Source organism: Tamandua tetradactyla, chromosome 2 (genome assembly GCF_023851605.1).
Source record: "Tamandua tetradactyla isolate mTamTet1 chromosome 2, mTamTet1.pri, whole genome shotgun sequence".
Taxonomy (NCBI): Eukaryota; Metazoa; Chordata; class Mammalia; order Pilosa; family Myrmecophagidae; genus Tamandua; species Tamandua tetradactyla.
In genome coordinates, this window is record NC_135328.1 from 22882494 (window position 1) to 22904880 (window position 22387).

The window sequence follows — 22387 nt, forward strand, 5'->3', positions numbered from 1 at the left end:
TTTTGAATAAAAAAATCTGTTGTCCCAGTGAGAAAATCACATGCAGCAGGAACTTTCATATTTTCCATACATGCAGGTGTTTGCTGAGGACTTTCTTCACGGCCCCTTTTACCTCCTTATTCCTCAGGCTGTAGATGATGGGGTTCAACATTGGGGTGACCACTCCATAAGACAGACTGATGATCTCATCAGATGTTTTGGTATCCTTTGACTTGGGTTTCATGTATATAAAAAGGGCTGAACCATAGAATAAAATTACCACAGACAGGTGAGCTGAACAGGTAGAAAAGGCTTTCTTTCTCCCCTCAGCAGAGTTAATGCTCAGTATTGTAAATAGGATAAAAATATAGGAGATGAGAATTAGAAGTAGAGGAATCAACAATAAAACAATATTTGCCACTGTCATGACAAGCACATTGATGGTGATATCTGAGCAGATAAGTTTAAGAAGAGCCAGGATGTCACAGGTAATGTGATCAATGACATTATTCCCACAAAAAGGTAATGTCATTGCTAGGACTGTTTGCACCAGGGAGTTCAGACAACCAATCATCCAGGACCATGCAGCCATGTGCACACATAGCACCCTGTTCATGATGATGGGGTATCTCATTGGGTTGCAGATAGCCATGTACCGGTCATAGGCCATCATTGCCAGTAGAATACACTCAGTGGAGCCCAAGCCAAGGGAGACCACCATCTGTAGAGCACAGCCAATGAAGGAGATGGATTTTCTCTCAGACCTAAAGATGCTGAGCATTGGAGGAATGGACGATGATGTGTAGCAGATGTCCAAGAATGAGAGGTTCCCAAGGAAGAAGTACATGGGGGTGTGGAGGCGGGAATCCAGGATGCTGATGATAATGAGGAGGCTGTTTCCCAGGAGAATTATAAAGTACATGATAAGGCAGAGCACAAACAGAGAAAGTTGGAGTTCTGGGTATTGGGAAAATCCTATCAGAAAGAATTCAGTCACTGTGGAGTAATTCCCCTTTTCCATGTGTTCTTGTCACCTGCAGAGTTCGGATAAGGACACAACTCAGGAAAATTTGTATTTATAATGCATATTTTGGGCACAGTTTACTTCCATTATTTTGTTTGTTTCTTGATCACTACTACAATTCAGGAGGGACAGAGATATAATACTAATTTTATTTATGATAAAACTGAGGCAATAGGAAATTACATACCTCTTAGGATCCACAGCAGCAGAAGCAATGCTACACATACTCCAAAAATTTTGATCTGACAAGCCAAATAAGATGTAGTGACAAACTTCTTTCAAATGTAGATTCAGACGCTTATAACGAGATGTTGGATTAGGGTGGCAGACTTCACCCCAGATCCATGGAACAACAAGAATAGAGTCAAAGTAATAATAAAATAAAAACTGAGACTGCAGATGAAGCAGAAAGACTGGGATGGAGAAAGACGGGTGAGTGCCCTCAACCATGAGCCCAGCAGGGTCAGGTGGCATATGTGGGTGGGTGCAAACCCCAGCATGCTCCTGTGCTCTGGCCAGCACCAACAGAAAGAAATCTTGGGAGGCCTTTCCTCATGGCCCCATGGCTGGGAGTTCCTGCAAGGTCCCGAGAGACTGGTGGAATTGCTTCCCCTGTGCATGGGGATCAATGGGTCAGTGCACAATGCCTGCTCCCCACCCCTGAGGTGGGCTGCCACGGGTGTCTGGTGTTGGCAGAGACCAGTGTTCATGCCGTGACATGGAGCAGCAGTGATCTGATGGCCAGTCGGTGAGGGAATTTTGTGAGGTACTGGTCCTGCTCTACTTTCCAATTTACCCACAAGAGGCCCAGTTATCTGAGGCTTGCAAAGATGGAGATGAAGGACCAAGGAGGTCACCCAAGAAACACAATACCATCTTTTTTTCTTTTCTGGTTCCCTGGGTCTGGAGTCAAACCAGGGACTCTCACATGATAGGCGAGGTTCTACTACTGAGCCACCTGTGCAACATTTTCTGCCTAGCTTTTGACAGACCCTTAAGGTATTTTGTTTTGTTTTCTTTTGTTTTTTGGTGCATGGGTGGGGAGTTGAACCTGGTTCTCCCACATGACAGGCAGGCATTCTGCCACTCAACAAGCCATGCATCTTTTCTGCCTAGCATTTAACAGGCCCTTTTGTAGGACTGCACCCCCTACATATGATCCAGGCCTTGGTTGCATGGGGAATTACTGACAAACCAAGTGCGTACGGGTACCTTCAACAGACACCCAATAGTTATAAAACTTCAGAGAGTGAAGCAAAGCAACTCACAAAATAAACTTATTAAGATTATCTTAATGCACTGGACACAACAGGAAATCACAAAGCTCCTGAAGATCCACACAGAAATGGCCCACTTAAATGATCAATCAAAACACCAGACTGTGGAACAATAATTCAGGGATATTTATAGAGAAATAAAGGCTATCGGGAAGATATAAAAGAGCACAAAGAAGAATTTGAAAGATTAAATCGAAAAATTGCAGCTTTCAAAGAGATGACAGACATTATAGGCCAAAGTATATGTATATTTTGTAAATTATATTGTAATTTTTAAGTCTATTTGCCCATATCAGAAGGGAAGAAATGATTTACCTTTCTTAGGGTAAGTTTATGAGCACGATTGAAAGACTACAAACTTTTGTTTTGCTCTCCTTGGGGCATCTGATTGATCCTCTTTCAAAAATCATTTGGAAGTCTAAGGATCTTTGGAGGATTATTCCCAGGAGCTTTCAGAGACTGTGAAACATGGGCCTCCTCATGTACACTTTTTTCCCTCCTCAAATATAGACCATGTGAAAATGCTTTTCTTCACAATATCTATACTTTTCTAATCAGTGCAAGTTCTCCAATATTCTTTCAACATCACCAAACTCTTAGATGTAGATTTTACACTCCTGTCCTACGTAGTTTAATTTTTTATCCACTACTCATTTTTTAAAAAATTGTTTTGTAAGACATATACAACTAAAATTTTCCCGTTTAACCAATTTCAATTATACAGTGGAGTGGTTTTTATTATTAGCTAAATTTGGTGCTATCATCACCATCATCATATCCATTACTTATTGATACATATTTTACTCTTAATTATTGTATCTGATATTTTGGAATGCATCCCTAGGGATCCATATTATTTTTATTTCTGGACATGCAGATTCTTATACTAACACATATGGTTACTATTTGTTGAACACTCTGTGCCAGGCACCGTTATAAGAATATTACACGTATTAATTCATTTAAACTTCATGGCTACCCTGTGAGATAGGTACCATTATTACATCCATTTTCAAATGAAGAAACAGAGACAAAGAGAAGTTGAAATAAGTGTCTCAAGATCATACAGATAATAAACGGTAGAGCCAGAATTCAATATCCAGCTGCCTGACTTCAAAGTCAGCCCCCTTAACCAATATACCATACTACCTTTCAAAGATTCATACCCTAACTATAAGCAAAAGAAAACTATTATAACAATGCTGTTATCTTTGCCTCTACCGATCACACATCAGGAATCCCCTAGTCTCTCATCACTCTGCAAATCTGTGTCTTTAATGGTGCTTTTTGTCTTAACTATCTTTCCCTGTTCATCCGATATTTTCAATTGAAAAGTTCCTCCTACTCGTAACATTAGCAGATGATCAGAAATGCAATTGTGCTCTAAATGTTTCATTTTGATTCTGCTGAGGTGCCCAAGAAGATAGTAGACCCCTTATATAACTGTGGCTTATTACCTGTTATACTGTTACTGTGGTAACGAGTACTTCCCAGGCTCTGGGTGTGGAATGAAAATATTTCTTGCTGATCTTACTCTCGCCTCATAATCGCACATTTGCTTTGGCCATTTTGTATCTACGGAGCTTGAAGACAAGATGTGGGGCTTACTCCTTAGCTGGTAGAACACAGCCATCCTAGGTTCCTGCAAGGGAGAGAGAAAGGGAAATTTTTCTTTTCTTCCCATGGTTTCCATGGCCTTTCTCTTCTTATCAGAAAGTATCACCTAGACGGTGATGTTGAAGAGGCAAAATATTGTGAATGTAATTAATACCATGAAATTGTACATCTGGAAATGGTTAAGGTGGGAAGTTTTGAGTGTATATATATGTTACTACAGTTGAAAGTTAAAAATAGAAAGGGATAGTGTTGTCAATATGTTAGTTACTTGGAAAATATTCCCTTTATCCTGCACCTCTTTTCTGCCCCTATTCATATTGGCACGTGGACTTGTTTCCATGAAGGGAGAAGTTAAGGCAGCAGTTTAAATTTGCTGTAAAGAAAGAGAAGAGGAACAGTCCATTTTTACAGTAACAGAGAGAGTATTCATATCCTGGGAGCTGAGGGCATTCTAAATTGAAGGGGAAATAGCTCACTTTCTCTTTATCCAAAATGTTCCTGGTGATTAGGACCATTTTTACAGAATATAGGGCAAATAGAAGAAAATGGAAACAGTACAGTCACCAAATATACCGAATCAACCGATCACAAAATGCCTGTCTTTACATTTTCAGTTTCCTTTCCTCCCACTTCTACCATTTCTCCTTTCCATAACGATGTTAAAGGAGAAGTTATTGCAGTATAATTGATCTCCAATTGTCTCCATCAACCTCCCCACAAAAGACACACAAATAGAGATGCAGCTGCATGAAAATCAATATTCTTACTTGCAACACAACTTAAGAAAAGTCCTGTAGCCACTCTCCAACCACATCATCTCCCCTAGGTGCCTTTAATGTACAAATTATGATCCCACTACTGATATCTCAGGGCAATGCAGCAGTCATGCTGGATTCCTTTCAGTTTCCCCAGAGTATTTTACCCTCTTCCCTATGCATTTGTACATACTGCTTTAAGGTGAAAGGATCCTTCCCAATTCAAATGTTATTTTTCTCTAGGAAAACTTTCTCACCTCTTGAGCTCAGAATTCCTTCTTAAGTGCTGTCACAGAAGATGTGCTTACTTCTCTCATAGTCTCCTTCATTTATTCATTCATTCATTCAACACATATCATGGCATATTCTGCGGTAGGAAATAAAGATACCATTGTGAATAATGGATTCTCAAAATGAATCCCAAGGGCAGAATACTTATGGAAGTTATTTTATACCTTCAAGAAAAAAATTATTTTTGTGCTATATAACATGTCTCAATGTGAAAAGTCATGGAACATTTTAAAAATCATTTCATGAAAGTAAAATGGCCATGTTATCCCGATCTGTCAAACCTATCAGTCAGTTCTCATTTATAAAAATATGAAAAAATCATAAATTAAGTATATTCAAACTGTATTTTTATATAACTAAAGTAAAATTATCTAATTTGTTCATTTATTCACAAAGTTCCAAATTATTATTGAAAATCTATCAATATCAGTCAACACACACACACACACACCGTCATTAACTATTAGACAGAAATCATTTCATTGAATTCAACATTCATTCTTATTAAAACATCTTATTAATCTAGATATGGACAGACAGACTTTTAAGAAAATGAAGACCATCTCTTTCAAATTATTGGACAGCACAATTCTAAATGAGGAAACTCTGGAAGTATTTCCCTAAAGTCTGTCAAAGATTGCTGTTAGATTACTATCATTATTTAACTCTTCCTCTCCGAATAATCCAAGCAATAGATAGAAGAAATAATAACATATGCATTACTCTCTATTTTTCATATTTTCTTTAATAAATGTATATTTCCTGATTATAAATACAAAAATACTATTTTAAAATTTTTGCTTCAAGAGAATACTAGTAAGCATTTAAGAATTTTGGCTCCAATTTTCAATAAAACCAAAAAGTAAGAATTGTCAATGGGAAGGAAACTGGAGAAGACTTTCTATTGTTTCATTATATAGACAGATTTAAGGCCATTTAAAGTATAATTTCAAGCTATCAATCTCACAAATATGTACAGTCTAAATAGATACAATGACACAGTCGCAATTCTTGCAAAAGTGCACTAGAACCTACCATCAGGATGTGTCCACAGCAAACAGTATACATAACATGCAATATATCCACTGTTATCAAGTTAAAAGAAAGGTAGAGGAGATACTCCATGATGGTGGCAGTGGTGGGGCTGGGCTATGGGAAAATAGTCATGATTGTTGTCGCTGTGCTTCTTTTATTTCTCACAAAAGGAGGTAAAGTTTCTTTTTCTTTTCTCTTTGGTTTTTGCGCATCTCTCTCTGAAGGGTCAGCCTTTAGATTGATTCTCATCATCAGCATCATCTCTGGAAAGAAAGCAAACTCTGGGTTAGGAATATAAATCATGAAGCACTCAACCCTCTTCTCCTTGTGTTTACCAGCAGAAGATAGCAGTAGTTTGTGTGTAAGAAAATGTATACCCAGACTCCCTGACTTAAACCCAGAGAAACTTAAAATACCTCATGCCCCACTCACCTTGGAAGGCCTCCTCTGATGGAAATCAGTTGCACTAAGTATTGTACACTACCTCTAGATTCAGCCAGTCTCCCATATTTTTTTATAAAACAGCATTATGTTCACAATATCAGACATCCCTGGCTGGATATCCCCAGAGTTTTTCTAATTAAATGAGGCCCTATGAGTGTCTCCAGGAGCTAATAATGAGCAGTAGTGCTCAAGTGAAAGAAAGACCTCAGACCTCTACTACTTTTCTTACAAGCTTCTGAGAATTGTACTGGGTTTTGTCACTCACATTTCTGCCTGTAAATCAAAACTGATTTGTTGTTTCTGGAACGCTCAATCTGAGCAATAGGGTTATAGCTGGGATTGATTTACCTATCTGTCTTCTACAAGCTCTGGCATCTCTAGTGCTGTGCTAGAGTGTAACAGCCTTGTGTCTCTGGAAACCTACTGTGCCAAAATTAGTTCACTTCTTTGTCCTCTCTACCAATAAAATTATAGTGAAGTACTATGTCTTAGTGGAGAGCACTTGGCTTGGAATGAGAGGACTTAGAATTTAGTCTTGGCTCCGTAACATATTAGTGGTGCAAATCTTGGGCAAGACATTTAGACTTTCTGAGCATGATGTGTCATCTACAGTATCAGGATAAAGTACCTATTTGGAAGAGTTGCTTTGATGATTAACATAAACTGAGTGCACATTGTATGTTAATTTAATTTGAAGTCCTAGGCTAACATTCTTTCATTTGTTGTTTGTAACTATCGAAGGAATTTCTTTCACTCATTCATACCTTATTGCCCAGTTTTTGTTCTGTTTGGAACTTTTCAAATAAAATTAATTGTTCATAATTCCCAAATCCCATTTATTCTCTCCTTTTCAACAAGGCTTTTTCCCAACTTACCATAATGCTCCTTATTCAAGCATCAGTGTAGGATCTTCAACTTCTCCACAACTAGCATGGTTTACTAGGACTTCAGTTTCCTAACCAATCAATCACCATCTTTTCATCAGTTTCACTAATTTCTTACAACCACATTCTGAAGTCATTTAAATATTCCTCAGTTAGTTGACTTCTCAGCTTTCTTCTCTCTGAACTATGACCATGCTGTAGAAGTCACAGTCAAATTCCCCACAGTTTCAAACAACTTAATAGCAGTGACTGAGGAGAAAGAACAGAAATTAAACTTCATCTCGTATAGCAGTTCATGCCCTATATTTGTGTCAATAGTGAATCAATTTGCCACATAAATACTCCCTATCTTCGGAGCCCTGAATATTACCAAAGGACCTATACAGGCTCTGGTGGCAATTTGAATCCTCCTTTGTTTTCTTCTATTAGATTTTGTAATCCCCAAAGTCATTTTAAAGTTGCCACCACTTTAAAAAGAAGTTTTAAATAATGCAGAAGGTAGAAACTTTTAGAAACTTTAGGGATAATGTTTCTAAGATCAATTTCTACCTAGCTTATTGGACATGATTTTTTCTTCTTTGGATTAATTTTTTCCTGATTATACAAATAATATATACTCATTATAGAAAATTTGAGAAACTCAGAAAAAACTTAAAGAAGGAAACGCAAATCATTCATAATTACAAATATAACTTTATATATTTCTAGACATATACCTTATAAGCACATAGAATTTCTTGATATACTCTCTGCTTTTTAAAATTAACAGTATACTGTGTGTATTTCCCCATTTTATTTTATTAGGCAACTTTAATGATATGATACTTTCAATAGAAAATATGAAAAAAAGGGAATAAATGGAAGTGAAACATTATCCTTCTGTATTCTAGGTAATTTTCCACTTTCTTTGGCTTTTTTAAGGTAATGGCAATTGTAGAGGACTGGGATGAGAGACTCTCTTCATTTGCTTTTCCTTAAGAGTAAAGGCCAATTCTCATTGTCGGAAGTTCTCTTAATGCCTCTTTTTATCATAGAATGTTAAATGAGTGAGATATAAATTTTTTTTCTTGGTGGGTTGAAACAGACATAAGTATGTAATATACAAAGCATGGATGCCCAGCCTCAAGGGGAATAGCCAATGCACCTCTGCCATTGCTTCCCAAGTGTCTCCCTTAAATCCATGTATCCTCTGTCAGCTTTTTGGTCACTGTCACTGCTGTGACAGCTCCAGGACTTAGTATTTTAACTCCCTCCACATTTATATTCTTCTAGCACCTGTAGGATTGTGTCAACATGCAAAAATCTGTAATGTTATTCACTGATAATGTCCTAACCACGGAGGCAGCCAAGAAAACAATTCCACTCACAACAGCAACTAAAAGAATAAAACATCTAGGAGCAAATTTAGCCAAAAATGGAAAGGACCTATATACAGAAAACTTCAAAACTTTGTTAAAAGAAACCAAAGAAGATCTAATTAGGTGGAAAGACATCCTGCATTCATATGTAGGGAGGTTATATCATTAAGATGTCAATTCTACCCAAATTGATCTACAGATTCAGTGCAATACCAATTAAAATGACAGCACCCTAACTTTTCCTACTTTGGAAAAGTTAGTTATTAAGTTTATTTGGAAGGAAAGGGGTCTTGAATAGCCAAAAGCATCTTTAAAAAGGAGGAACAAACTGGGACGACTTGTACTTCTTGACTTTTGAAGGGTACTGTAAAGCCACAATGGTCAAAGCAGCATGGCATTGGCACAAAGATAGACATATTGATCAATGGAACCAATTTGGGTGTTCAGAACCAGAAACTCAGATCTATGGTCATTTGATTTTAGACAAGACCCCCAAATCCACTGAACTGGGACAGAATAATCTCTTCAAGAAATGGTCCTGGGAAAAGTGGATATGCATATCCCCAAAGGAACCACTCCATTACTCCCTATATAAAAATTAACTCAAAGTGGATAAAAGACCTAAATAGGAGAGCCAGTTCTAGCAAAATCCTAGAAGAAAATATAGAGAAACATCTTTAAGACATAGTGATAAGAGGTAGCTGCTTAAATTTTACACCCAAAGCACAAGCAACAAAAGAAAAAATAGATAAATGGGAACACCTCAAGATTAAACACTTTCGTGCTTCAAAAGACTTTGTCAAAAAGGTGAAGAGGCATTCACCTTAATGGGAGGGAATATTAGGTAACCACATATCTGATAAGAGTTTAATATCAAGCATATATAAAGAAATTCTACAACTCGACAATATAAGGACAAATAGCCTAATCATAAAATAGGTATGAATAGACATTTTTCCAAAGAGGAACTACAAATGGCTAAAAAATATATGAAAAGATGGTCATCTACATTAGCTATTAGAGAAATGCAAATCAAATTCACAGTGTGATATCATCTCACATCTATAAAGATGGCCCCTATTAAACAAACAGGAAACTACAAATGCTAGAGAGGATGTGGAGAAATAGGAACACTTATTCAATGCTGGTGGAAATGCAAAATTGTACAGCCACTGTGGAAGTCAGTTTGGCGATTGCTCAGGACACTAAATATGGAGTTACCCTATGACCCAGAAATTCCGCTACACAGTATATAACCAGAAGATCTGCTAGCAGGGACACAAACAGACATTTGCACACTGATGTTCTAGCAGCATTTTTCACAATTGCCAAAAGACGGAAACAATCCAAGAGTTCATCAACTGAGAGTGGTAAACAAATTGTGTTATACACATATGATGGAATATTATCCAGGAGGAAGAAGGTATGAGGTCCTGAAGTATGTGGCAACATGGATGAACCTTAAGGATATAATGCTGAGTGAAATAAGCCAGAAACAAAAGGACAAATATTGTATTATTTCACTAATATAAACTAACTAGATAAATACAGAGCCTTAAAATATAGAACATAGGGTACCTAGAGATAGACAGAAGCTAGAGAATAAGGAGTGGTTACCTAATATGTGCAGAATTGTTGATGAGGTTGAATTTAAATGTTTGGGATTGGATATATGTAGGAGATAGTAGCTTTTTTTGTAATCATAAGTAATAGTAATGAATTGTAGGTGAATTTGATTGAAAGAGGTTGTTTAAAGTCGCGTATCTAAACAAGTTCTTGCATGGACCACTACAAATGTGAAAAAAAATAGAAGGCTATATGGGGAAAAAACATAGCAAGTGCAAACCATGGACTATAGTTTACAATGTATTTTAATATTCTTTCATTATCAACAGTAACAAATTTACTACACCAATACTATGGGTCAACACTAGGGTGGATAAGCAGTATGGGAGAATTTGGACTTTACTTTTTATTCTTATTTCTGTTCTAGAGTAATGAAAATGCTCTAAAACTGATAATGGAGATGTATATGCAACTATTGAGGATACTGTGAGCAGTGACTAACTTTGGATGATTTGTTTGGTGTGTGAATATATCGCAATAAAATTTAAAAAGAAAACAGAAAGATACAAGTGGTGGAGATGATGTGGAGAGAGAGAGAACCATTCACTGTTGTTAGGGACGTAGAATGGTGCAGCCTCTCTGGAGGGCAATACGGTGGTTCCGCAGGAGGTTAAGTACAGTGTTGCCATGTGATCCTGTAATCCATTTACTAGGTATACACTTGGGGCAACTGAAAGCAGGAATGCAAAGGGACACTTCTACACTAGTGTTTATGACAGTATTATTCATGAATGCAAATGGATGGATGTGGCCCAAGGATATACTGACTGCTGAGGAGAGGGGTGAAATGTAGTGTAGACATATGATGGAATATTACACAGCTGAGAAAGTAATGAAGTTATGAGGTATGCAACTAGGCAAATGAACCTTGAAGACATTATGTTGAGTGAAATAAGCCAGAAGCAAACGAACAAATATTGTATGTTCTCATCAAAATAAACTAACTATAATGAGCTAACAGTGAGATTTAAATTCGAGATCATAGGTTATCAGGAGACAGCAAGTAGGCAGAGAATGGGCAATCAATGAATAAGGAATACAGAATGTTCAAGAAGGCTCATTGTAAAGGTTCCTAGACTGTAAGCTCACATTTATTCCTCAGTTTAACTGTTATTTCTAAATTCTGATTTGCAGAGCTCTTTGTGTATAACCTGGTTATTCCCTGAAACGTTGGGTTATCTGTATGATATCTGAAACTCGATATAAGTTATGCAGCTCTGAAAGTCAGCATTACTCCAGACAGCAGCTGTTAGAAAAGCTTAAAAAGAGATCAGACTTCAATTAGAAATATGAATTACACTGATCTGGTTAGGACTAAGGTAAATCAGCATACAAGGTAAAGGATGATATTGTTGGTGTTTTAAAACTTCAATATCTGTGTGAAACCAAGGGAAGACATGCTTATTTTGTCCAAAATTTAAATTCCCTGTTCCACACTATCTAATTTAACCTCTCTGGTCATTGTATTCAAACAAACTAGTTACATGGACCCTAGAATAGGTAATGAGATCTGCTTTTTCTGTATAGATTATTGTAATACCCTGATACATTCCAAAGTATTGGGACAGAAAAAATTTTTAAGAGTTAACCAAGTCACTTGAGGAAATGGAGAAAAAATGAGGAACTATTAAATTTCCCCACCTGGGGAATTCCTGATATTCTTTTAAGAATTAGGGACTTCCAATTTAATGAGCCAAGCACTCAATCTTGAGGATTGCCCTTAAGAAATTTATTTCTATAATGGAAAAGCCAAGTCTACTTATAATTATGCTATGAGCCACCCCCCAGAGACTTTCCTTTTTTGCTCAGTTGTGACCTCTCTCTAAGCCAAACTCTGCAAATAAACCCTCCAACAAATGGGTTATGACTCCAAGGGGTATAAGTCTCCCTGGCAACATGGACCATAACTCCAGAGATGAGCTTGACCCCGGCATCATGGGATTGACAATGCCTTCTTGGTCAGAAGGGGAAGAGAAGTGGAATATAGTAAAGTTACAAGGGCTAAGTGATTGCAAATAGAGTTGAGAGGTCATTCTGGAGGTTATGCTTATGCATGCTTCCGCCAAATATTGCAAATTGCCACATGAGGAAATGAAAAAAAAAATGAAGAACTATTAAATCTCCCCACCTGTGGAATTCCTGATATTCTTTTAAGAATTAGGGACTTCCAATTTAATGAGCAAGGTGCTCGATTTTGAGGATTGCCCTTAAGAAATTTATTTCTGTAGTGGAAAAGCTAAGTCTACTTATAATTATGCTATGAGCCACCCCCACAGACCTTCTTTTGTTGCTCAGTTGTGACCTCTCTCTGAGACAAACTCTGCAAATAAACCCTCCACCATATGGAGTTATGGCCCCAAGGGGTGTAAGTCTCCCTGGCAACAGGGAACATAACTCCAGAGATGAGCCTGACCCCAGCAGGATGGGATTGACAATGCCTTCTGGCCAAATAGGAAAGAGAAGTGGAGCAAAGTAAAGTTACAAGGGCTAAGTGATTGCAAATAGAGTTGAGAGATCATTCTGCAGGTTACTTTTATGCAAGCTTGAGCCAAATATTGCAAATTGCCACAATGTAACAAACCCCAACCGAGAGTATTCCTGAACCCCCTAAAGAATACCCTGGGCTCTATCTAAGACTTCATAAAAGTTTTTTCTATTAAGTTTATTATTTCAGAATTTCAAGTCTCCTGATGACTCCCATGCAAGATGAAACCAGAGGTACGAGGCTCTCCAAGAATAGGAACCAGTTTCATTCCTCTACTCCATAATGTCAAAAAACCCTTCGGCATGAAGAAATTAGAATGTTCATTGTCCAGATATTCCTGAAGACTAAGAGAATGATCACATGAAAGAGGGTAGCTGTAACTGATAAATTAGAATATTACAAATGATTATGATTACTGACCCACTTAATAGATATTTCCTTTTAGTTTCTAGTGTATTAGAATAGCCAGAAGGAAATACCTGAAGTTTTTAAACTGTGTTCCAGTAGATTTGATCTTTGATAATAATTGTATAACTGTATAACTTGCATTGTGACCATGTGAGTGTTATTACCTTGGGGCTGACACCCCCTTTTCCAGTGAAGGGGTAGATGAGTAATAAAATAAAGGCATGCATGAAAAAATACAGTGGAAGCACCCAGGCTGCTCTACCTCTGAAATCTTAAACTGTAGCCACCAACTCTCAGAATGAGACCTTTGTTTTCCTTTCTTACTTCTTGATGGACTAACTGCCTCTACTAAAGATCTGAAAGCCCAAATACTCCTGTCTCTAAACTTTTCTTTACACGTGTGAGCCCTGATCCTTATGTTGATAACGTCATTCTCAGCCTGGCCCCCAGATTTGTTCATAAGCTACTCTCTCATCAAACTCTCTTGTACCCCATTATTTTCCCTCACTCCTATAGGCTAAACCCTCAGTTTATGATAAATGTATAGTTTGTTTATCACCTTCCCCTCTCTTTATGCTGTAGTTGTAATAAGTATCACATATATATGTTATAAACTCAACAATGTTATGTTGTAGTTTTTCGGCTTGCAATAGTCGTATTTTTTTTTATATTACATCTATATATGTTTCAGTTTGCTAGTGCTTCCAGAATGGAATATACCAGAAATAGATTGACTTTTGTAAATGGGATTTATTTAGATAAAAATTTACAGTTCTTCAGAGGAAAGGCAGCTGGCTTTCTTTTGGCTTTTTCTTCATATGGAAAGGTACATGGAAATGTCTCCTGACCTTCACTCCCAGCTTCTGGATTCAAACAGCTTTCCCCAGGGAAATTCCTTTCTGTATCTCCAACCATCTGGGTCTGAGCTGGCTCTGAGCTCTGGGCTCTGAGCTTGAGCTGAATTGTGCTTTGCTGGATTGTGCTGAGCTATACTGAGCTGTTTCTCTTCCTTTTAAGCCTCATTTATTGTGGAGGGCACACCACTTGGCCAATGTGATGGTTTGAAAGGATTTATGTACCATAGAAAAGGCGTGTTTTAATCCCAATCAATCTTGTACTATTCAGTACTATCAGTTGGAAACTTGATTAGGTTATCTCCATGCAGACTTGACTCAATCAATTGTGGGTATTAAACTTGATTAAATGGAGGTATGTCTCTACCCTTTCTACATGGGTCTTGATTAGTTTTCTGGAATCCTATAAAAGAGGAGATATTTTGGAGAGAGTTATTTTGGATAATGAGGAGAGAGCTGCAGAACCACAACAGAGGGATGAGAGAACCACAGAGTCCACCAACCAGCAACCCTTGGAGATGAAGAAGGAAAACGCCTCCTGGGGAGCTTCATGAAGCAAGAGGCCTGAAGAGAAAGCTAGCAGATGCCATTATGTTCATCATGTGCTCTTCCAGCTGAAAGAGAAATCTAATTGTCCTCAGCCTTCTTGAACATAGGTATCTTTCCCTGGATGCCTTTGATTGGGCATTTCTATAGACTTGTTTTAATCTGGATACTTTCACAGCCTTAGAACTGTAAACTAGCAACTTATTAAATTCCCCTTTTTAAAAGCCATTCTGTTTCTGGTATATTGCATTCTGGCAGCTAGCAAACTAGAACAGCCAATAACAGATGTAATCAGCCATAGCTGAAATTCACGATCACCTGGCCAAGTCGACACCTGAACCTAACAACGACTGTAACCACCCCTTGTCAACTTGGAAAACACACATCACTTCAGATCATACTTAATCTCTAAATAGAAAACAATAAGAGACAGTTTTTTTTTCCTAACAGTGCTCATCTGTCATGCATATAATGCACTAAATTTTTCCATATACAAAATACACCCATTGCACCACAATGTCACAAAAACCTTAAATCATTCCACTAATAATGCAAATACAAACTCAAAAATAGTACAAAATCTCATCAAAGTGGGTTACAGGCATGGTCTGTCTCAAAGCAAAATTCTTCTCTTGGTGTGGACCAGTGAACTAAGAGTGAGTTATCTGCTTCCACAATGCAAAGGAGAACAGTCATAGGATAAATGATCCCATAACCATAAGAAGAAATTGGAAGGAAAAAAGGAGTCACCAGACCTAAACAATTCTGAAAACCTGCAGGGAAAACTCCATTAGACTTAAAAGTCTGAGAGTTATTCATTCACAGGCTTTGGAAAGCAGCAGTCCCACCCTTTCCAAGGCCCTATGCATTGGCCCTGTTCTGTCCAAACACTAGGACGAGGGTTGCAACATGAGGAACATTGGAGAGACCACCTTTTTTCTTGGCCTCACCCTCCTCGTGCATCTGGATGGCACCTGAATTCTCTGCCATCTCTGGGGCACATACTCAATGCCTTCAGAAAAGTGGGGTGGCAGCCAGGCTACCTCTAATCCCCAGGTAGTGTACTCCACCCTCTCCAAGGCCTGGAGAATGAGAACTCTTCCAGAACATTGAGACAGAAGGCCTGCCCTCTGCCTCTGGGGCAAACTCATACCCTCCACATGCACAGGTGGATCTGCTATCTTGGCCTGAGGTTTTTTGGCTTCAGACTTTAGCTTCCATGGTACTCCCTCTGGGGTCATTTTTCCTTCTAACTGTCCATTTTCAGTCACTTCCAGTACAGACTGGCAGTGGTTGCACTTACATAGGTCTCACACAATATTTGTTGACTTGGCATGTAGCACCGAGAGATAAAAAATATCAGACAATGGGACTTTCCACAAATAACTTTCTGGATAACTCCATCTCCAATCTGGGCATGTCTTGTAATGACTGACTAGTTTCATGCTTGGTTAAATCCTAACGTGGGGCACTATTCTCTGGGGTCTAACTTTCTGGAAGCCCAGAATTTCCCAAACCATCAATTTCTGGGTTCTTTGTATCCAAAAGTTCAGTTCTTAGCCTACCCCTTTCTTGTTGCACTTTACTATACAAATCAAAAAGAAACTAAGCTGAGTCCTTCACCTTTAACTTGGAAATTCCCTCAGCCAAGTGTCACAGATCATCACATTCAAATTCTCCCTTTCATCCAGCACCAGGATTCAAGTTTTCCAAATTTTCTTCCACCTTAAAACAAGGATTGCCTTCCTTCCAATTTGCAGCAACACTCCTTTAAGGCATCAGGGGAGTAGAGTTCATAATTGTTTTCAAAGCAATCTAGGTTTTTCTATCAAGCTTCTCACTATACTTCTAGAATCCTCCCCCTAGCCATTTAAAAAGCCATTCCAACATATTTGGTATTTGCAAATGCAGCAACACCCTACTCCTCTGGTACCAAAATCAGTTTTAATTTGCTAATACAACTGGAATGTAATACACAAGAAACAGACTGACTTTATAAAGGGGATTATGCTGGCTTTACCTTATCTTTCTCTGTCACATGGGAAGGCATATGGTGATGTCTGCTGGCCTTCACCCGTGGCTTCTAGGTTCAAATAGCTTTCCCCAGGGTGATTTTTTCTGCATCTCCAAATGTCTAGGTATGAGCTGGCTATGAGCTCTGAGCTAAATTGTACTAGGCTGTGCTGAGCTGTACTCAGCTCTTTCTCTCTCTTCTGACTTCTCCTAATAAGCCTCATTGGTTGCAGAATTTTTTATTAGAGAAGTGTAGATTTACATAAAAGTCATGCAAGAACACCCCCTATTGTTGACACTTTGAATTGATGTGATGCCTTTGTTACAATTGATGAAAGAATATTAGAATATTACTGTTATGTGTTTGCATAGTTTGCATCAGGTGCATTTATTTCAATATACCACCCTATTATTAGCAACTTGCAATGTGACAATATTTGTTATAATTCATGAGAGAACACTTATATTTACGAATGTTTCCTGTTGATTATGTTTTTAATACTTAATATTAAGAATGAGTTATGTGCCAATGTGTGCAAGCTCAAAATATATTTTCATTCCATACTCCTCAACTCAAAAAGGGCAAATCCAATAAGGGTAATCTTCTAAAAAAAACAGCAAACATTTCCCAGTGGGGAAACACAGAGCTGTTTTGGACCCATTCTTTTACATGTTATTTAACAACCATATATCAATTTTAGATGAGATATTTGGCAGTCTCTCCACAATAAAGAAGAAAGGGACAGTTGTTTTGATGAACAGATTATACAGCTTTATTATCAAAAAAAGGAGATACCAAGAATAGTAACTGACCATGCTTGTGAATTATTGCCTGAGTTAAGGCCATAGATACATGGAAATTTACTATTTTGAGTGGGCATAGCACAATTTTTTTTTCATGGACAGGCCCCAGGAAATGACCCCGGGTCTCCAGCATGGCAGGCGGGAACTCTGTCACTGAGCCATTGTCGCACCTCCCAGCACTGCACAATATTTCAGTGACAATTTTCCTAATGGAGAATCTTGAAATTCGGTGAATCCCACCCAGTTTTTTGGAAGGTTTCTGCGGGTGTCTAGCATGTGCTAGATATTACATGCACACTCCGTTCCCTCAGGACACTGCCACCACAGCATAGTGGGAGTCATTCTAATCACTTCCCTAGCATCTGATGTTCTTGCTGCTCTAATAGGCCCTACTGCTTAGGGTGACCATACATGAGATGACCCAAACGGGGTCACTTCTGACAGTGAAAGGGACTACTCTTAGTAATTGCACCAGGACAACTGATATAAATTAAATAGGCATCATTCCTTGTCACCAGAGCCACAAACAGTACCCATGTGTCCCAGGGCTCACAGCTATTATTAAATTTTGTCCTGCACTTGATCACTTTCAAAGCTTCAGAGATAAGTAGGGTCAGACTGGAGAAATAATCTCTGGGCCAGATATCACAGGGTTCTCAGACTCAGGGTAATGATATATGTAAATTTAATTCTAATCTGATGCACAGGAAGACCCATTAACATAACAGAAGACTGAGGCTGCTAAGGAGAGAGATGCAAGACAAGGACAATTCATGAGAGGTTATGGTGAACTGTCCTAGTTAGGATCTGAAGTGTAACTCGGGTTTTCTTTTCTTATTTTTCTGCATTGTCATTCCTTTTTATCTTCCTGATCTTCAGCTAATAAGTAGAAGCCCAGAACCAGCCGTACTTCAGAGAATGAAGGGGAGATACATCCATGCATGGGATAAAGCAAATTGGACAAAGAACGGCATTGACAAGAAAAGATGTTCCAGAACAGGCAGAGATTATTAGCAGTGAAGCCTAAACATGGCCCAGAATAAGAGATGGTCGGCCACAGCCAGAAGCCTCTAATAATTCTCCTCAGTCAAGAAGGGTGAAAATAAGTCACCCTCCATGTTCCTCAGAATGGCACATTGCTCTTTCCGAGGAAGGTCAGAGGAAGTTCATAAAATTATAGTCTCCCTTCTGTAAGTACTTTCCAAAGAGGACCAATAAGCACTATGGTGAGTCCAGTTTTTGAAGAGGTCTAAATTGTTTAATACCGAATCCTACACACTCAGCAAACCATGAATCAGTGAAACAATTTAGATCCTGTTTTAAAATCCTGATTTTAGATAAACCCTGCTATCACCAGCTTCTCCTTGACCATCATGATGGAAGAAAATTACAAAGAGTGCAACACACACACACACAAAATAATACATTTGAACCTTCTAAGAAAGAAGTTGTTCAATTTAGACTTCTAAGAAAGAAACTGTTCAATTTCTAAGAAAGAAATTGTAAATTGAACAAATTATATTTACATGATGTAAAAGCAATGCTGTGAACCTACATACAAAATCTCTACTGTGATTTGACAATCAAATCTTGTACGGCCTTCTTGGGTAGACTGACAGAAATTTTTGCTCAGTTCACCAATGTCTAAAAGTTCTCTATATTAGAGACATTAACTTTTATTTCCTGTCTAATAACTAGATGGCATAATATGTCAGAAAACACACAGTCTAAGTCAATTCTCTTTTTTTCAAAGTTAGATGTAGGACCTAAGAAAAATTGACCTGTGATTTCATGGCAGAGATTCTCAGAAAACCATTACAAACAGTTTTGAAAATCTGATTCAAGGAATCGGGTAGAAGTAAAATGACAATGAAATCAAATAAAGAAGGCCTTTAACTTTGTTTGTGGTGTGATGTTTTTAAGTTTAGTTTGCAGCTAAAAGTTAATGAGGGATATTTTAAATTTCAAAAGGAACAGGATAAAATATAAAACCAAGAATAATTTAAAACGTATATAAATTAGAAGTGAATAACCAAATAATGTGGGATTGTAAATAAAGCTAAAAAGCTAAACAATTAAACAGAAATCTGTCTAACAAAAGGACCTTAATTAAAATTTTGCTATATTTTGTAAAAATATAAGTTAAACTTCATAAAACATAAAATAAATAATTCTGAAGCTAATATAACAGATAAAACAAAAAATATATAATGTTAAAATAAATATTAAGACTAATGAATGAAAATATGAAATGTGAAAGTTGGATAAAAAAGAAATAAAATGATAAAGACTATATATACATACACACACACACACACACACACACACACACACACATATATATATATATATACACACACACATATATACATAAAAGCCTAAAGGTCACTATGAGAGATGAAAGAAAATATGAATCCCAGATAATCAAATATAAAACCATGTAGATGGTAGGTCCAGCTTTCCCCAATAAAACAATCCTCTTGGATCAGTAACATGCCTCATGGAAAGACAGGCAGTGAGACAGAAGGAAAGCTGCAGCTCGACTTTCAGCCATGGAGGTTTGACTCAAATGTTATTAACATTTAGTTTTCATAGAGCTTTAAAAATCAGTTATTTGGTTACAAGAGCAAAGCATTTAGATTTCACATATCAGAAAGACTTGGAAAAAAGACTGTTAACGTCATATATATTGAAAGGAGAAAACAAGAATCACTTAAAAGCCTCATGGTGAGAGATGGACCAAAAAAACATAAAAATAGTATCATTCCAGAAAGAAAAAGTTTAGCAGTGCATGGCTATGTGTGCAGAGGACAATCAGCATTACATATATGAATACGCAGCAAAGAAAATACTTTTAGTCATTATAATATTGAAAGTTCATAATTCTAAGTGAGTTATCAAAGAAATCTAAAATAAGATTTAATATTGCCTTGTGGAAATGTAAGAAAGTATAAGTATGCAATGTTTTTTAAATAATTCTTATCAAAAATAATTAAAACCAGTGTAACTTCCTCTTGTTTTGAAATCTCCCTCTAATTGGTTTCGCTCTATTACACAATCCCTCTACTACCTCCTCACAATCAAGTTCTTAAAAAAAAAAAACACTACAATCATTGACTCCTAGAAAACATAAATACATCTATTTATTTAGTTTCATTATGCCCTACACAAAAGAAGAATATTCTGTAACTCTGGAACTTGAAAGCCTTGGAAAACAATTGAAATTGCAGCAAAAACCTCTTTGATTCTTTGAGGATAGGATGACTGCTATCTCATAAACCTCACAGCTGAGGGATTCCCCAATTTATTTCTACATTGTGATAATAAAATGGCCTGTCCCTTTCTCATTTAACTTTTAAAAACTCTTCTTCTCAGTAGGTGCTTTACTGCCTCCTTCACATCCTTGTTCCTAAGACTGTAGGTTAAAGGATTCATCATGGGAGTCATCACTCCATAGAACATGGATATTAGCTTATCAGTAGCATCCAAGTCATCTGAATTAAGAGACTCTTTAGATTTGGGCTTCATGTACATGAAGAGAATGGTCCCATAGAATATAATCACCACAGTCAAGTGAGCTGAGCAGGTGGAAAAGACTTTGGTTCTCCCCCCAGAAGAGCGAATTTTGAGGATGCTGGCAAGGATCAATGTGTAAGATCCAATGATTAATAAGAGTGGCGTCAGTATGAATAATGCTGTAGCCACAAGCATGATGAACTCATTTTCTGAGATGTTAGCACAAGCCAACTTCATGACAGCAAGAATTTCACAGGATAAATTATTGATGACTTTATTCCTGCAGAATGGCAATTGTACTACTAATGCCGTCTGTACTGCAGAGTTGACAACCCCTGCAAGCCAGGACCCAGCTGCCATGGGCACATAGGAATCCTTGCTCATGATGACAGGATATCGCAGAGGGTTGCAGATGGCCACACAGTGGTCAAAGGCCATCGTGCCCAGGAGCACACACTCTGTTGTCCCCATGGCCAAACCAAGGAACATCTGAACTGCACAGCCAGAGAAGGAAATGGTCTTTCTTTTTGAGAGGAAGCTCACCAACGTGGAGGGGATGGAGGTGGTGGTGTAGCAAATGTCCAGGAAGGAGAGGTTCCCCAGGAAGAAGTACATAGGGGTGTGGAGGTGAGAGTCCAGGATGCTGATTAAAATAAGAGTGCCATTGCCCAGGAGGATGATCACGTACATTATCAAGATCAGGACAAAAAAGAGTAGCTCAAGCCTTGGGTAACCGGAAAGCCCTTTCAGAAAGAATTCTATCAGAATAGTTTGGTTTTCCCATTCCATTTTACTGATTTTCTTTTACCTGTAGGATATCAGGGCATGTTAAAGCATAATATACATCTTACTGTGATTCTTTTCAAATATGTACCATTGCACAAGTGCCATACTCACAGGGGAAGTAGAAAATGAAGAAAGAAAAGACCAAAGGAAAAAAGGAAGAATGAACAGAGGAGAAGGTAGGAATGGAGAGAGGGATGGGAAGAGGAAACTAACATGGATTGAGCACATCAATATGTTTTAAATTAATTTAATTTCACCATGGTTCTAAAAGAGAGTTGTCACCCACATTTTCCAGATAAACTGAAAGCAGAAAACTTAAAAAAAAAAAAACTTGATCAAAGGTAAATCATAAATAGCAGAGCTAAGATCCAAACCTAACTGTCCCTTGAGGAAGTCTAACCTTTTTTTTTTTCTCATTCCTCATCACTTAAGTATACTGGAGGTTATTACAAAAATGAGTGTTAAGTTAAGTGTTAAGTGTTAACTGAACAGCAAACCATCGCATATTGACCACACACCACCACATAGTAAATCAAAGTTCTTGTCAGTCCCTGGAATTATAGTGCGTTACGTTTATTGTCTCTCTTATCTGTCTTAGAATTATGCTTTATAAGGGAAGGTACTTTCTTGTCCATTATCCACAATCCTAGAACCTAGAATAGACACATAGTTAGTAGAAACATTT

The 22387-nt window shown here is 37.7% G+C and overlaps 3 protein-coding genes across 3 annotated transcripts in view; all 3 read right to left on the minus strand.

The window, feature by feature from the left end:
• Nucleotides 1-55: 55 nt before the first annotated feature.
• Nucleotides 56-1000, minus strand: LOC143659242 (olfactory receptor 13D1-like). Its single transcript, XM_077132002.1, has one exon. It carries the CDS (start codon nt 998-1000, stop codon nt 56-58), a length of 945 nt encoding a protein of 314 aa, XP_076988117.1.
• A 3754-nt stretch (nt 1001-4754) lies between these two features.
• The window catches only part of LOC143667035 (olfactory receptor 13C9-like), a 713098-nt gene continuing 695465 nt past the window's right edge, over nt 4755-22387 (minus strand). The window contains exons 8-10 of the transcript XR_013167823.1: nt 7298-7555; nt 5979-6241; nt 4755-5019 (exon numbers count right to left, since the gene is read on the minus strand). The gene's annotated coding sequence lies outside the window, so the exon portion shown is untranslated. The remainder of the gene's footprint in view (nt 5020-5978; nt 6242-7297; nt 7556-22387) is intronic.
• LOC143655764 (olfactory receptor 13C2-like) lies at nt 20749-21809 on the minus strand. The gene has a single exon (XM_077127197.1). It carries the CDS (start codon nt 21703-21705, stop codon nt 20749-20751), a length of 957 nt encoding a protein of 318 aa, XP_076983312.1. The 5' UTR covers nt 21706-21809.

Excerpts from the sequence above, each read along its gene's own strand:
- LOC143659242 (XM_077132002.1), bottom strand. The coding sequence starts at position 1,000 with ATGGAAAAGGGGAATTACTCCACAGTGACTGAATTCTTTCTGATAGGA.
- LOC143655764 (XM_077127197.1), bottom strand. The coding sequence starts at position 21,705 with ATGGAATGGGAAAACCAAACTATTCTGATAGAATTCTTTCTGAAAGGG.